The sequence below is a fragment of the Aricia agestis genome, chromosome Z, assembly GCF_905147365.1.
Source record: "Aricia agestis chromosome Z, ilAriAges1.1, whole genome shotgun sequence".
NCBI classification, from domain to species: domain Eukaryota; kingdom Metazoa; phylum Arthropoda; class Insecta; order Lepidoptera; family Lycaenidae; genus Aricia; species Aricia agestis.
In genome coordinates this window covers 18,782,581-18,796,847 of record NC_056428.1, presented here as the reverse complement: position 1 = coordinate 18,796,847, position 14,267 = coordinate 18,782,581, and the positions used below count along the sequence as shown (strand labels likewise).

At 36.1% G+C, this 14,267-nt stretch overlaps 1 protein-coding gene across 1 annotated transcript in view; it reads right to left on the bottom strand.

Annotated features, from left to right (window-relative positions):
• Nucleotides 1–14,267, bottom strand: part of LOC121739181 (homeobox protein caupolican) — a 62,666-nt gene that overhangs the window by 32,683 nt on the left and 15,716 nt on the right. Inside the window, exon 2 of the mRNA XM_042131530.1 lies at nucleotides 5,933–6,244. Coding sequence (XP_041987464.1) covers nucleotides 5,933–6,244 — 312 coding nt within the window. The remainder of the gene's footprint in view (nucleotides 1–5,932; nucleotides 6,245–14,267) is intronic.

Sequence of the window (14,267 nt, the reverse complement as noted above, 5' to 3'; positions counted from 1 at the left end):
TGTTTCTACTAATTCTCAAGATGTTTTCAGAAAAGTTTAGTTTTCGTATATAGGCTTTCATCTTACTTGTTTTATCCGGTGAGAACAATCATACCTATGACTAATTCTATCGATTTTATTTCTGAACCTTAACTTCACTTCTGGGTTTATGGTTAGAAGTTATGATTTCAATAGCTTATTTACTGTGAAGTTATTTTACCTAGGATACCTATATTTTTTGAGAATAAAAATTAGTTTCAATTCTGATCTTAAACTCCATGTGAAATTTGATCGAATTCGCCCAGTGTTTTAACAAAAAGATGACGTAACAACCGTAGCCACTCATTTTCGCTTTTACGATATTAGTATGATTTTTATTACTGCCAAATAGTCCATTCTCTATCTTCTAACATTCCCCATGACCATTACTACATGCCAAACTTGTCTTCAGACAGATAATCCGAAAATAATGAATGTCACGCAAGTGTCTGTACCACAATTAAGGCCAGTAATCCTACATTACTGGAATATTTTTATGAGGGAAATAGATTTATAATCTGTTGAGCGGTTTTAGTGGCACGAAATGGGGTGTCGGTTCGAATACCGAAGCAATTATTACCCGCGAATGACTTTATAACACTTTTATTAAATTTTAATTCGATAATTGACTTTTATTGTGTTTTAGACTGTTTGGACGTCATCATTACCATTACGAAAATTCATTTTATAGTACGGTAACAGAGTTTTAAATATTAAATAATAATATTATTATGTCGTTAAAATAATACCTCGGAGCTTTGTATAACCTCATTTGGAACAAGGTGTACCTCAGGGCAAATTTTTATCCTTTGGTAGTAGCTTAATAAGTGTAAAATGAAGAAAAAATTAAAGTTGAACTCGCCCATGAAGGGTTCCGCTTCCACAACAGCAATACGATTTATTTTCATAAAATAAAAGGTTTTTGATTTATTTTTATGTTTCAGTTGATTTTATATGAACGTTTTTTATAAGGTTTACCATATTTTATGACGTATAAAAACTACTTGCTAGATCTCGTTCAAACCATTTTCGTTGGTAGTTTTTATAATATAATATTATATGATGTATATTTTTTTAGACTTATCATGACTACTTACTTTAGAAGTTAGAACGGGGGGGGGGGGGGGGGGGGACACATTTTACCACTTTGGAAGAGTCTCTCTTGCAAACTATATGGTTAGAAAAAATATATATTGGAAACCTCAATATGATTTTTGAAGACCTATCCACAGATAACCCACAAGCATAGGTTAGATGTTTTTTTTTATTTCGGTTGTACCTATGGAGACCCCTAAAATGATTAATAATTTTTCCATTTTTGTATCAAATCGTAATGCGGTTCACAGACTACATCTACTTACCAAGTTTCGGAGAAAAGTGGCTATGACATACGGACAAACAGACAGATAAATGAGGAATCTATATTAAGGGTTTCATTTTTTGCCATTTGACTACGGAACCCTAAAAACAATATAATATGTACAATCCGAACATACAAAACGATCCTAATAGTATAATATTATTTTGATTCTCTTAGTTTTATCCACTTATGCCCACTAAAGAAATTTTTGCGTTATTGGGATGCTGTACACAATTATTGTTGACTCTTGCAATTTAGGAACATGTAAGTTTGAGCGTATTTGCCATTGCGCCTCGAACAAGACCCGATGACTTGGCAAATATGTCCTCACTTCTGTGAAATTGTATATCGAGAATGCAATAGGACGATTCGTTTACGCCTCCGACAGGTATGCTTGTTCAGGTGTGAAGCATGAAATAATGTTGACTTAAGCTTTTGGTGGTTTAAAATCGCAAAATTGGTATTCCTTGAATCGAATTTAAACTCGAGAATTTCAAATGACATAATATCGGTGATCGATGAGAGATATTAAATATCTATTCTCGGAGCATTAAATATGAAGAATGAAAACTTTTAAGGAGGTTGAAGGAAAGGATTGAAGAAGGGACGTCAGCGATGACGGGTGTTGATTAATGATGGTCGTTGCCACTGAGCTGCTGTTGCTGAGCGTTTCGACTCACCACACGCCTATTAAACGCTATTAGTGGAGTTTATTTCTGTTCCCCTTTACTATTATGACGGATTTTTATAAATCTCAGTGTATAATTAGCTAAACTTATGTTATGGCTAGTTAGTTATAATGGCTTAATGTAATTAGTCAGATGATGAATGAAATGGGTGATAAGAGGTATATTTAAAAGCAAATTATGGTGAATTTATTTGTTATGCAAGTTTAGTTTCCATAATTATAATTTATTACAAAGTATTTACATTTGTTTTGGAGTATAATATTTTAACATAATTTCGTGTTGAAATCGGTTTAGGTTTTTAAATTTTTGCTACTGGTATTATTGTGAGCTATCTCGGTACAAGTTATTCGATGATTCGATTATGTAATACACGGGATTATGATCTGTGTTAAAACACTCTCACTAAAGCAAAGTTAGAGTTATAAAATGGAGCAATAAAAATTTGGTGCATCCAATGGAGCATTGTATATCGCGTGATAAATGATTTTATCTTGTGAATGATCGTCAGACGTGTCGGGCTTTTCACACCTCGCTTTACAGCGCATATCCTACACTTCAGAGTTGCATCTCGGATTTTCTACGAGAGTGGTCCTTATGCGGTCATCGGAGAGGTCCTGTCAGAGGTAAAATATCTTCGAACGCGTTGCAGCTATAATGTTATTATCATTCAGTCACCCACACGCACCGTACGTGTTAAGTTTTTCGAAATCAAACAGCATTTTATTGATAGCTTCCTGCCTGGCTGCTTAATAGTCACACACGAATTTAATTTTGATAGCTTGTAGTATGTTAACACGTGTGTACAATGCCCTCCGGCCTCGATGCTAATGGCTTATTATTAGTGAATGATTATATAATATTATTTTTACTATCTTTTGTAATATAGCCACTATTGTGACCTACTTCATGGTTTTTCAAGTGACGGGGATTAGGGTTAAATTCAACTCTAGTTTTGTTATATACGCCAATATTGTCTTGGTAGATGTGTGTCCACGATATTTTCCTTTACCGCTAAAGTTTTTATCATAATGGTATTGCTACTTAACTTGTCACTGTACAAACTCAATGTCCAACAATATTAAATAAACTAAACCTCTCAGTTCTGACTAAGTAAAGCAATTACATAGTAACGTAAACGCCTGCATTAGTCTGGTTTATACTTTTCAATAAGCGCATCTAGAGATTCCAAGATAAGATGTATTTTACGAGTCTTGCTCGACATCATGCCATTAAACGTATCGAGATCTGCCTTACTTTAATTGGTGAGATGACTCCGGAACCATTTGATAAGGCCGATTATGCTTGTTCGTTAGCTTCCAATAGAGTATAATAAAAGATTCATAAAGATTCACGCAGCGATAAGTTTAAAAAGTAAGCGAGTTATAAACAAGCGAATAATTTATTTATAACAAACACAATGACAGTGTGTACGAGGCCCTCTGATCTCGGAAACTTGTTAGTCGCATTAAGATATAAGCCCCGCCGTGGAGTTCGGTGTACAAAGGGCATACATCATCGGATTAAAACCCCAATTTATATGAATTCATTATAAGATCACAGTTATTGTTGATATACTTAGCACTGTGAACGATGCTTGTGGGTTTTATGACTATTTTGACATTTGCTTCCTATTTATTTTGAAGCTGTTTGATAAATGATAATTGCTTTACTACTTTATTTGTGTGTTCATCGTGGTAGGTTCTCTCTTTCTACAACGTAGACTTTAGCCTTTAGGACACTTTGTCTCTTGAACTCAAAAATCAAAGACAGGTATGTGGATTACCAATGCAGCCAGAGGTCTAAGGGAAAATTCGGTTTTTATGGTCTGTCTAGATAGATTTCGACCATCTTTTGCCAACAATAACATTTTAGTATCTGCTTTATAAATGTTGCTTGATATTAGTAAAACATGAGAAGATCAGTGAGAGATGAGTGAAGGGTGGTAAGCATAGATGTGTCATTTCCTACAATTTAATTATTTTAGATGACATTTTGATAAACAAAGCGAGTTCTGGTGGTATTTATACACTTGATTGCCCCCGATATCAATCTTTTGGAGTAAAACGTGTTGATAACTTGTTTCATTTGCTTACTTGTGACAAACTGGCTTATTGCTAATGTTCAAATATCATCGTCTCTTACCTTTTTACGGATTAAATTTAGCCTAGACTGGTGCTAATATATAATAAACTTTAATTCAAGAGTGGAAGGTGTGTGAACGAGAGAAATCCTTCTATGATCCATCATCCATCAATGTCCAAATTTTTTAATTGTTATGTAACAGTATTTTCATGTTATTCATTTTACCTTGTTGTTATAGATAAATGTACCATCGAGGAAGTTGATTCCTATGCAATTGACATACCAACATGTCAGCTGGGTATGACGTAACGCAACCAAACTACTTCCCCCGATTTGCATAGGAATCAACTTCTCTGATAGTACTTACAGCAAAATAGGACTTGATAATTGCAATGCGCATCCTGACATCAAATTTTAATTAAAATTCAACATTATGCAACTCAATATTTTCCTGCTTATACTCACTTGTAACGAGTGCAATTTATTCCAGTTCATAATTGCGTTTAATGCAACACTTTTTTCCGCGAGCAAAATCTATAGACACTAATGCACTTGTTCAACTTAGTAAATAATCAATTGTGACCGTCCGCTTGCTCATGTACCGAGGAATTTTTTTACTCCGAGTTCCACATAATGTCAGAACTTTATTATCACTCCATTTTATTATATCACCATGAATGTTCGAGGTAAATTAAAGTTGTGAGTGGAACTGGTAAATCTAGCTAACCGTTTGAATGCTACAGATGCAACATTAAAACTGCACATTTCGAGCACAGTAGACATAAGAGATTAAAACTATTCGAATGATCAGATGCTTATAGAGACATTTTTTACACGGTTGCCAAAAATAGTCGTTATAATGTAAGATTAAGTAACCAGCGGGGTGAGCCAAAATCTTTTCGTTTTCGCTTTGTTATAGAATCGCCGATGAAAATGTATGGAATTGACATAAGCGTTCGTTAATATGACGTTGACGTTCGACTCGTCTAATGTCAATTCCATACATTTTGATCGGCGATTCTATAACGAAGCGAAAACGAAAAAGTTTTGGCTAAATGGCCTGGAGTTTATTACAATTTGTGGCTGCCTGCCGTGTACGAGACCTTTTTAGCATAAAGATTCCTCGATTAGTTTAAATGTGTATGACATCTAGTAACGTCTGAGAGGATATTGTGACCAAACTGTACAATTTATCGTTAATGAAACTGTGATTTGAACTACCTTGTTATCTTATTGGTCTTTCACAAAAATAAGTTCCCTTGTTTTAATGCTTCTGTTTTCATTATTATTATTTTATCAGTAGATGATCGAAAGATAGCCATATCTCATGTTATCTATTTAGATTTAGTTTTTGCAGATAAGAAAACATTTACGTCCCAATTTACTCACAGCTTCTATAATATTATCTTTATACATTTTTCATAATTAAATATTATGTATATTAAATGTATTGTCTATACTTTAAATTATATTATGTTATAGAGTTTGTACTTATTATAGATATCAAAATACTTAACATAATAATATAGTCACAAGATTATTTTACTACATAAGTCAAAATCTTAATATTGAAAAAAGTAGTGGAGTAATTAACAACTGAAATTTAAAGGAGTAGTAGTAAGTAGTATCTGGCGGGTGCTAAAGATGTCGGAAAAATGGTTTTACTGAAGACTAAACCTGGATAAATAGGAGGGGACTAGAGGAAAAAATGGTGTTACTAATGTTACTAATGGTGTCATGACTAAGCCTGGATAAATAGGAGGGGACTACCGATGATACTTACTGTGTTGGCGTAGAAAGGCGGTTGGTCGGCGGCCAGTGCGGGGAAGTAGGCGGCCATGCCGGCGGCCGCCGCGTCCGGGTACGGCGCGCTGTACATCGACAGCGGCATCCCCGACGCCAGGCGCTGGTAGTTGAGGAACTCGTACTGGCACGAGCACACGGTTTGTCCCGTGATGGGATCCTGGAATATCGTCCGGCCGGTCTCGCAGCAGCGAGCGGGCGCCGCGGGGGATGAACCTCCCGCGCCACCCCCCGAACCGCTTATACCCGCCGCGGCAGGCGGGGGACTGTTGGAGGCTGTCGATATGGTGCTCTGTAAGTTGTAAAGTTTGAAATGCCTTTATGGCGCGTTTCCACATTCGCTTTGCTGTGCGGTAGTACAGATGGGGGCCCCCAGCGCGCAGCGGTTCGCAGAGCGGGCGCTCTCATGATTATCCATTGGGGTATGCGCGAAAAACATTGATGCGTTATAAATGAGGATTTAACGGCGAGGGGCGGATGGGCGTAGTCGCTACCTCGTCAGTGCAACCCTTTCGGCTTTTTGTGCCAAGAAATTAGATTACGCGGTGTCACTACGGCGGGAGCGACGCGCTCCGAGTCGCGGCTACCTGCGACCGCGACCCGAACAATGATCGCGGGCCCGACCTCGATCGAGCGGAGCGGATACGCGGACAAATAAATAACTTTCCAAATATTTGTTGTTCGGATGAAAAATGGTCCCCGGTCACAAACATCGTTCCCTCGATGGGATTAGAAACCGAAATGCCACCCGACCGCTCGATATGAGTCGCCGTCACGGAGTAGGAATTAAAGCTATTGTATTCGCGCGGTGTTATTATAACGCGCTTCCGGATAAAATTGACGTTCCAGTTAGGTGTGGATGTATCGATAGGAGACATCGGGGTGTAATTAATTATATATTGACGCGGCCCGGTCGAAGCGGAGCTAGATATACTTATCATGTATTTTGAACGTTAGCGGTCGGAGGACGTAGGGCTTCAGTCGGCGGCCATCGCGGAGGATCGGCGCCCACCCCTCGCCCCGCTAAAACGTTTACAGTGGCGGGTATTACTGAGGTAATCCCGAAGCCGCCGAGAGTCGGGTTCCGCATTACCTACATTACATACTGTGCACGGTTATTTAATCCTCGTTGCAACACCACGAGTGCCGCGGGTTTCGTGCTAGTCGTCATCGGATATTGTACCCTCCGCGCATCGTAATAAGGATCACGGTAATCCGGCGCGGATGGAATTGCCGCGTTTTGCAGGGAATCACAGCGCGATGGTGGATGAACCGCCCGAATGTCTGTCGTACATCGCGCTTTATTTATCCGACACCGGCCATTGTATAAATCGATACATTTCATATTCGTGTCCGTTTTGTGTGCATTTGATTTCCATGTGTGAACTGTCCGGGATTAAAACGAAACTCGGTTAAGCTTTTACAAAGCTTTTGTCCGCCGACAGGACATAAATTGTTAATTAACTGAATATTCGTGTTTTAAATAAACTCATATTAGGCGGCGTGTACACGTGCACGCCGCATTGAAAAAGTCGCGTTTTTGTTTCTATTGACACTTTCGACTGCATGTGTTAACTTTTTGCTAGTTCTAGTTTGGAGTGGTCCACTTGAGGCGTAATAAATATGTGTTTGCAAGTGATCATTCGTTTCCGCCAAGAGTTTCTAAATGGAAACAAACAACTCGAGGACTTGGGTGCTTAAGCGAACTGCATTACAAAATATTTAAGTATCTAGATTAAAATAACGGAAAACGAATAATTCCGCTTATGTGAAAACTTGGCTATTAAAGTTACCCCCAATCAAAGCTGGCTAGCTTGCTTTTAGACTAGCTCGCTTCGCTCGTCAAAAGCGCGTTACTCCAGAAAGTTACTCCAGAGCCCAGCTGTCCATCAGAGAAATTACAAAAATGACACGTGCATTTTATCAATGGGTGGCGTGTGAGAGTTTATGATTTCGATAAACAATATGGCGATTGGCGACGCATTGTTCGATAAGGCGCCGCACACGATCCGTCAGTTAATTATCGACGAAGCCACGCACGGCATTACGCTTACGTATATATTTATTAGATAATGAAACAAAATAAAAAACCGTGTCATCATATCCTTTTCAAATATCGGTCGGTTTGAGTACTAAAGTGCCGCCCGCCGTTATCTCGGGTAGACATCTTTTAAAAAACAAACAGGCTCGATATTTGTGTTTTTGTGTTCTTTTTTGAAACGCGCAGGATGTGTTATAGTCGTTAAGCCCTTTTAAGTGTTAAACCATGTAACTGAATATTCAAGCGTACGGGACCCGATCTATTTGTTAAATGACACAAAAAAAATTAATCTCGAAGGAATCGAAGTGACATGAATTCGAAAAAAGCTTTCGTCAACAGGTACCTACTGTTTTTTTGTCCAAATTAAAGTATTAGGTTGGGATGCGATTAATGCATAAAATTATTTGGTACATTCACCTGCTGCGATGGTATCCAGTAACTAGCCCAATTTTTTGTTCAATCCTTTTACAAAAAAGGTAACAAAAGCTCAGAAAATTACTGTTTGTATTAAGTACTAGTTGCGTATGACGTATCTAAAAATAATAATTAATGTAATCCGTTCGCCAGAAATATTTTATTATTGCTTTGTTCATTAGAAAATAATTTTTATACATACAACTAGCTGTCCCGGCAAACGTTGTTTTGTCATATAAAGTATTTCGCCCATATTATTTTATTGAAGTAAATAAATAAGTATGGCACCATGGCAACGTCCAGCGTTATCCCGTCGCACAAACAATGGTCGCTGTCAGTCTCGAGTTGTAATAATTTACTCTTATTTATTCAACAAATGCATTTATCGATATAAAAAGTAGCCAGTAGTCGATTTTCAGACCTACTGAATATACATATAAAATTTGGTAAAAATCAGTGAAGCCGTTTCGGAGGAGTACGGTAACTAACATAGTGACACGAGAATTTTATATATAATATTATTTTTATATGAAATTTCTTGTTATAATAGTGCAAACCACAAGGCGCACATACAAAATTTAGACATTTAGTATGAAGTTTTGTGACTCGCAATGTGGTTTGGACCATAAAATCTCACTACTAGGCTAGTAAAAGCTCTTTTGAAATCCGCAGGCTTTTTCAATATTTTTATATCAGCTGCTCTTATGTTAACTATCAGACGTAGCCATTTCTATACTATGTTATTCTCACTTATAATATTATTCTGTATCTGTATTTGTAGGAATTTTTGTGACTCCTGGTTTGCGCTAGCAACATTTATGCAAATCGATTCTGTCGACTCAGTTATGAACATTAACAGGAATGTTTTGCCGAGTTCATTGACCGATGACGGCTGTTTACTTTACATAATGTTAGTTAATTGGCCTATTATAAGGGAAACGCCCCTGGTCGTAGGGCCACCCGTACCACCTTTAGCTTAAAATATTTAGCATTTTCAATACCATAACGTCAGGTGCAAAATCTGAGTAATCAAAACGGTTTAAAGGATATTATTTTTAGAGTAAATCAGATAATTGTAACGTTTATCAACTTCAAAATTAGTTTAAAACAGCACCAGTGGCAGATAGAGCCACTTCTTATGAAATCTTACTACTAAGTTTTTCAACACCAAACTTCCTTACCAATTAAAATGATTGGCTCTTTGTGTTCATTACATTATCATACTGTAATGTTGTCAGAGTCAAGAAACTTTTGGACAAAATATTTGTATAACTCTATATACATTGTGGAGTTCTGTATACATGGTGGAGCATTCAATTACTTAGGGTGTTAAGGTACATAACTCTAAGTCAAACTGAAAGAAAAAGAATTTGGCTAATGATGAAACAAAATGCTAAATCGAAAGCATACCGTAGAAATTGTTTGGCAATGAGCCGTGAGGCAGCGCATTGTAAGTGTATACACACCGTTCAGGTTCATTTTACCTCTCACAGAACCTTGTATCAACTACACAAGGTTGGTATTCATGGAAATTCAGAGGCAAAATAAGTCCATATGCTCTATAAAGACGTTTATGGGAAGTCCGAGGCGATCGCTGTGTATTAACATGTTTCATTCAAACAAGTCATTCATAAAATTGGGTCTAAATGAACCGGGCCGGCTTGATAACGAGTTTGGAACCAATTTCGACTGAAATAAAACTAAAACGTTTACTTGATTGAATTTTTATTAACGTGTATTCCGTGTGCTGCAGATGTGTTTTTGAAAATACAAATTCGTATATTATATAAAGTTTAGCTAAGACTAGTCTTGAATGAAGTATTGAGTCTTATATGAATGAAGTATTGAGGCATATACGAATGAAGTATTATTACGACGTTTAAGAAGTCGCAGAATATTTAAATAGGATCCGCTTGTTCGTCAACCACCTTCGATGTATGTCCACGATTTTAGAAAAATGAATAATAATATGATTCATTTTTCTAAAATCGCAAAATGCAACTCTGCTTGCAATTCATTTCTGTATTTTTGTACTGATTTGACATTTGTCAGTTTGACAGTTTTGACAATTCATTTGCTGAATTGATTGAGAGGAATTGCTAAATGTGACCATTTTAACTCCGCAGATCATATTTTGGTCACCGTTCACTATGAAGTTATGAAACATCAGTTTGCTGTTGTGAAGTTATAGTGTACAATACTGCCGCTGATGCTTGACTTTAGTGATGTTATAGTCCACAATTATAGTGGACTATAACGTCACTAAAACTTATAGTGGGCCGCTGAAGTATTTTCAGTCGGGTTAAGAGTTTCGTAAGCCTAATGAAGTTGTTACGCGCCATTCGGCGAGATTTATGACTTTGTAATGGAATGCCCAGAGTTAATATCGCCCATTACCTACACTTGTATTTGATCTGGCGAATGGCGGAATCAAGCTGTGCTTGTGTCAATAAACAAAAATGTTATGCTGCTTTGAGTTCGCTAAAGAACTTTTGTAATATCGAACTTACTTCTTTTAAATGTAGTACTATACTGAGTACATAAGCTGGAGCGGGTGACTGTAACTCTATTCTCTTCACTTATTAAGTGACGAGTGGTTGCTCTATCATAGTATGTACTCACCTATAATTAAGTCTGTAAGATAATTTCTATTGAATCAAAATATATTCAAATCGAGTATAGAACTTACACTCTCTGTGTGACCGTTGCTGAAGCGTATCATTTTTTAATAAAAAGTTTTTCATAACTATTTGAAATACAAGAATCTTTCTAATTGAATGTCGATTGATGTCAGGGCACTCAGGGCAGAAGCATATTATAACTTAAGTAGCTGAGCCGGCAAATGTTGTTTTGCCATATAAAGTATTTCGCCCATATTATTTAATTGAAGCGACTTAATAAGTTTGGCACCATGGCAACGTCCATCGCTATCCCGTCGCACAAACAATGGTCGCCGTCACCCTCGAGTTGTAATATAAATTGACGATTATTTATTCAACAAATGCATTTGTTAATATTTATAAAAAGTAGCCAGTAGTCGATTCTCAGACCTACTGAACATGCATATAAAATTTGGTAAAAATCAGTAAAGCCGTTTCGGAGGAGTAGTAGGTAACTAATATTGTGACACGAGAATTTTATATATTATAATATTGAACACACCTCCAAAAAACATTCAAAACCATCAGTGTCATTATATCAAAATTGCGTGACGCATAAATATGAATTAGAACGTGCAAAATGACCGCTAATAAAATCGATTCGTACACATGTTAGGATCGAGTCGTTATCGAATATTGAATTATCGAATATAGCCGTCATTAAACGCCCCCGGACCAAAACATCCGCCTTTATTGCGGCGTTACCTACTAATCGACTACTGAAATAACTGAGAATTCCAAACCGTGCTGTGTTTAAATTGAAAATCGGATCGTGGCGAAAGGCCAGTCTGTTGAGGGTCAAGTTTGGCGTATGAAGCGAGCTAACATTTTTTCCCGCCCTTGGTTTTGATTTTAACTTAGACTGTAACAATTTTTTTATCTGAGTCACTACTATGGTTTTAATAAGATCAGAATACAATCCTGTTATACTTATAATTTTAGGAGATGTGCGAAAGAGAAAAGGATGAAAAGAAAGGAGTAAGCGACAACGAATACTATACTGACAAGGAGAAGAAGCGGAACTTCATAGAAAAAAGTGTACCCCTCAAATTCTTTAGTACCTGTGAAGTAGGGGCAGAGGGCGCTAAAGTGGCGATGACGTCAGCTGGCGGGAAATTTAAAATTCTACCATTCTCTATAGCGGGAAATTTGAATTTTTAGCTGGGTGGGGTGGCGATACTCTTTATTAATAAATCCGAAAGAATGGAACTATCAGAATATATTATACCACATTTTAATTGGAATAATATATTCTGACAGATCCATACTTACAGTTATCGCATAAAAACAAATAGAAATAAAACAGATTTATAAAATATTTCAAATTTTTCAAATTTTTTATTTATTCCAAAGGAAACTTTCATTGACTTCCGGTAAGTCATATGAAAATATATGAATCATAATTGCGTGAAATTCAATAACACTATAACACATTAGGATTGTGATCAATTTCTATATTAATTATTTGTGTAACGCACAAGAAAAACAGTTTCGAAGTCGATTTTTCAATATAAACAAAACACAAACACACAACAACATAAACAAGGCAGGAGTCTATTTTTCAATATTTAAAGTGTCTCAACTTCTAACTGGCATAAAAACATACACAGGATTTTACGGAGGACATAATATTATAGTCAACTTAACGTAAATTTGCTGTTAATGAACAAAATACGAGAAAATATTTAAGTAGGTATATAACCTCAGAATTTCACTAGAAAATAAACTAACCACAGATAGCGAACTAACTATTTATGTTGCCAGTACAGATGTCTATAAAAATACAAATATTTTATTTCTAATTTTGTTCAAAGAATGAAATAGTTTTTAGTTCATGATAATTTAAACAGCTTTGATGTTTTGCCAATTAAATTTTCTAAAACAATTTGCAGAAATATCAATCAATACAAATATTTTCTAAGAAAACATGATGAAATTAAAAAAATAAAACTACCATAATGGATTCTTTTTAATAGTGGCAAACATTTGAACCAGCGCAACCAGTGTAAAAATATCTATGTGTGGGTGAGCTTTCACCGACACAGAAGTGCACACCCCCTGGTAAGCGAGCGAGCCTTTTATCAACCGTGACATTGTTATATGACTTTTTAAAGACCCAATTACCTTGTATGCAATATTTGGTAGCAGATAAAATAATTATCGATGTTTTTTCTTTGACGCCATTCAGATCATACGCGCGATAAGAGTGTACTCGAAGTACAGAAGTTACTATTGATAAAATCTTTATATTTTATCTTCGACCGAATATTATAATCGTCGCAAAATTTTTAAGCTTGATATAAGGTTAAAACGTAATTAAGAGGATTCCACACCGCCCTTTTTTCCATACAAACGTTGTCCCCTGTTTCCTCCCTGGATAATGTTAGTAGAGTTATAATTTTTTCCCTGAATATCTACGGCCACTAATACAATGTCCCTATGTTTTCTTTTTTTTTCATAATTTAATTATTAAATAAGATATGAACGTTCAAAAACCCAAGAAAATGGCCAGATTTTCCACTGTGTTCAAACGTCCAGAAAACAGATTTGGCTAGATTATACAAAAAAGCGAAACATAGGAACACAGCTCAAGCCTTTTTTTAATCTTTAATGAAAAAAGTACTTAAAACGGTTAAGTTTTGGAGAAGGAATCAGGGGACAACGAATCGTTGATTTTCTGGATTTTCTGCAGTTGTCTCTATCGCGTTCTGCGGTATAGGCTTGAGGTAAGGGAGACAGCTATAGATATTACACGTACTTTTTTTCATTTCTCTAGCCCCTGGTGTATCCTCTTAATAACACTTGAGATCGCCCAAAGGTCGAAATTCAACTTTCAACAAAATATTAAATTCGCGTATTTATAAATAGATTCTAATAATATTATATTTAATGTTTTATTTAATTATTTTTCCTTTCCTTAATCGTACTTTTCTCCCTCTCCTATTCGTTTTCTACGCGATAGCACAGAATATATATTAGTAGTACCAATACGAATAGGCGATAGTCTGTTTTAAAATTAACTGTCGACAGTTTTAGATAAACTTACAACTGAAATTGCCTAGTTCATATATTAAGTATCTGTCTATTCTTTCCACGAATTAAAAGTCTTAGGAAAAGTATTTGAATTTTTATATTACTTATTGAAATCGCTACACTAAACACACGGGAAATAACTTACTTGTATAGTGTTAAATGTAAAT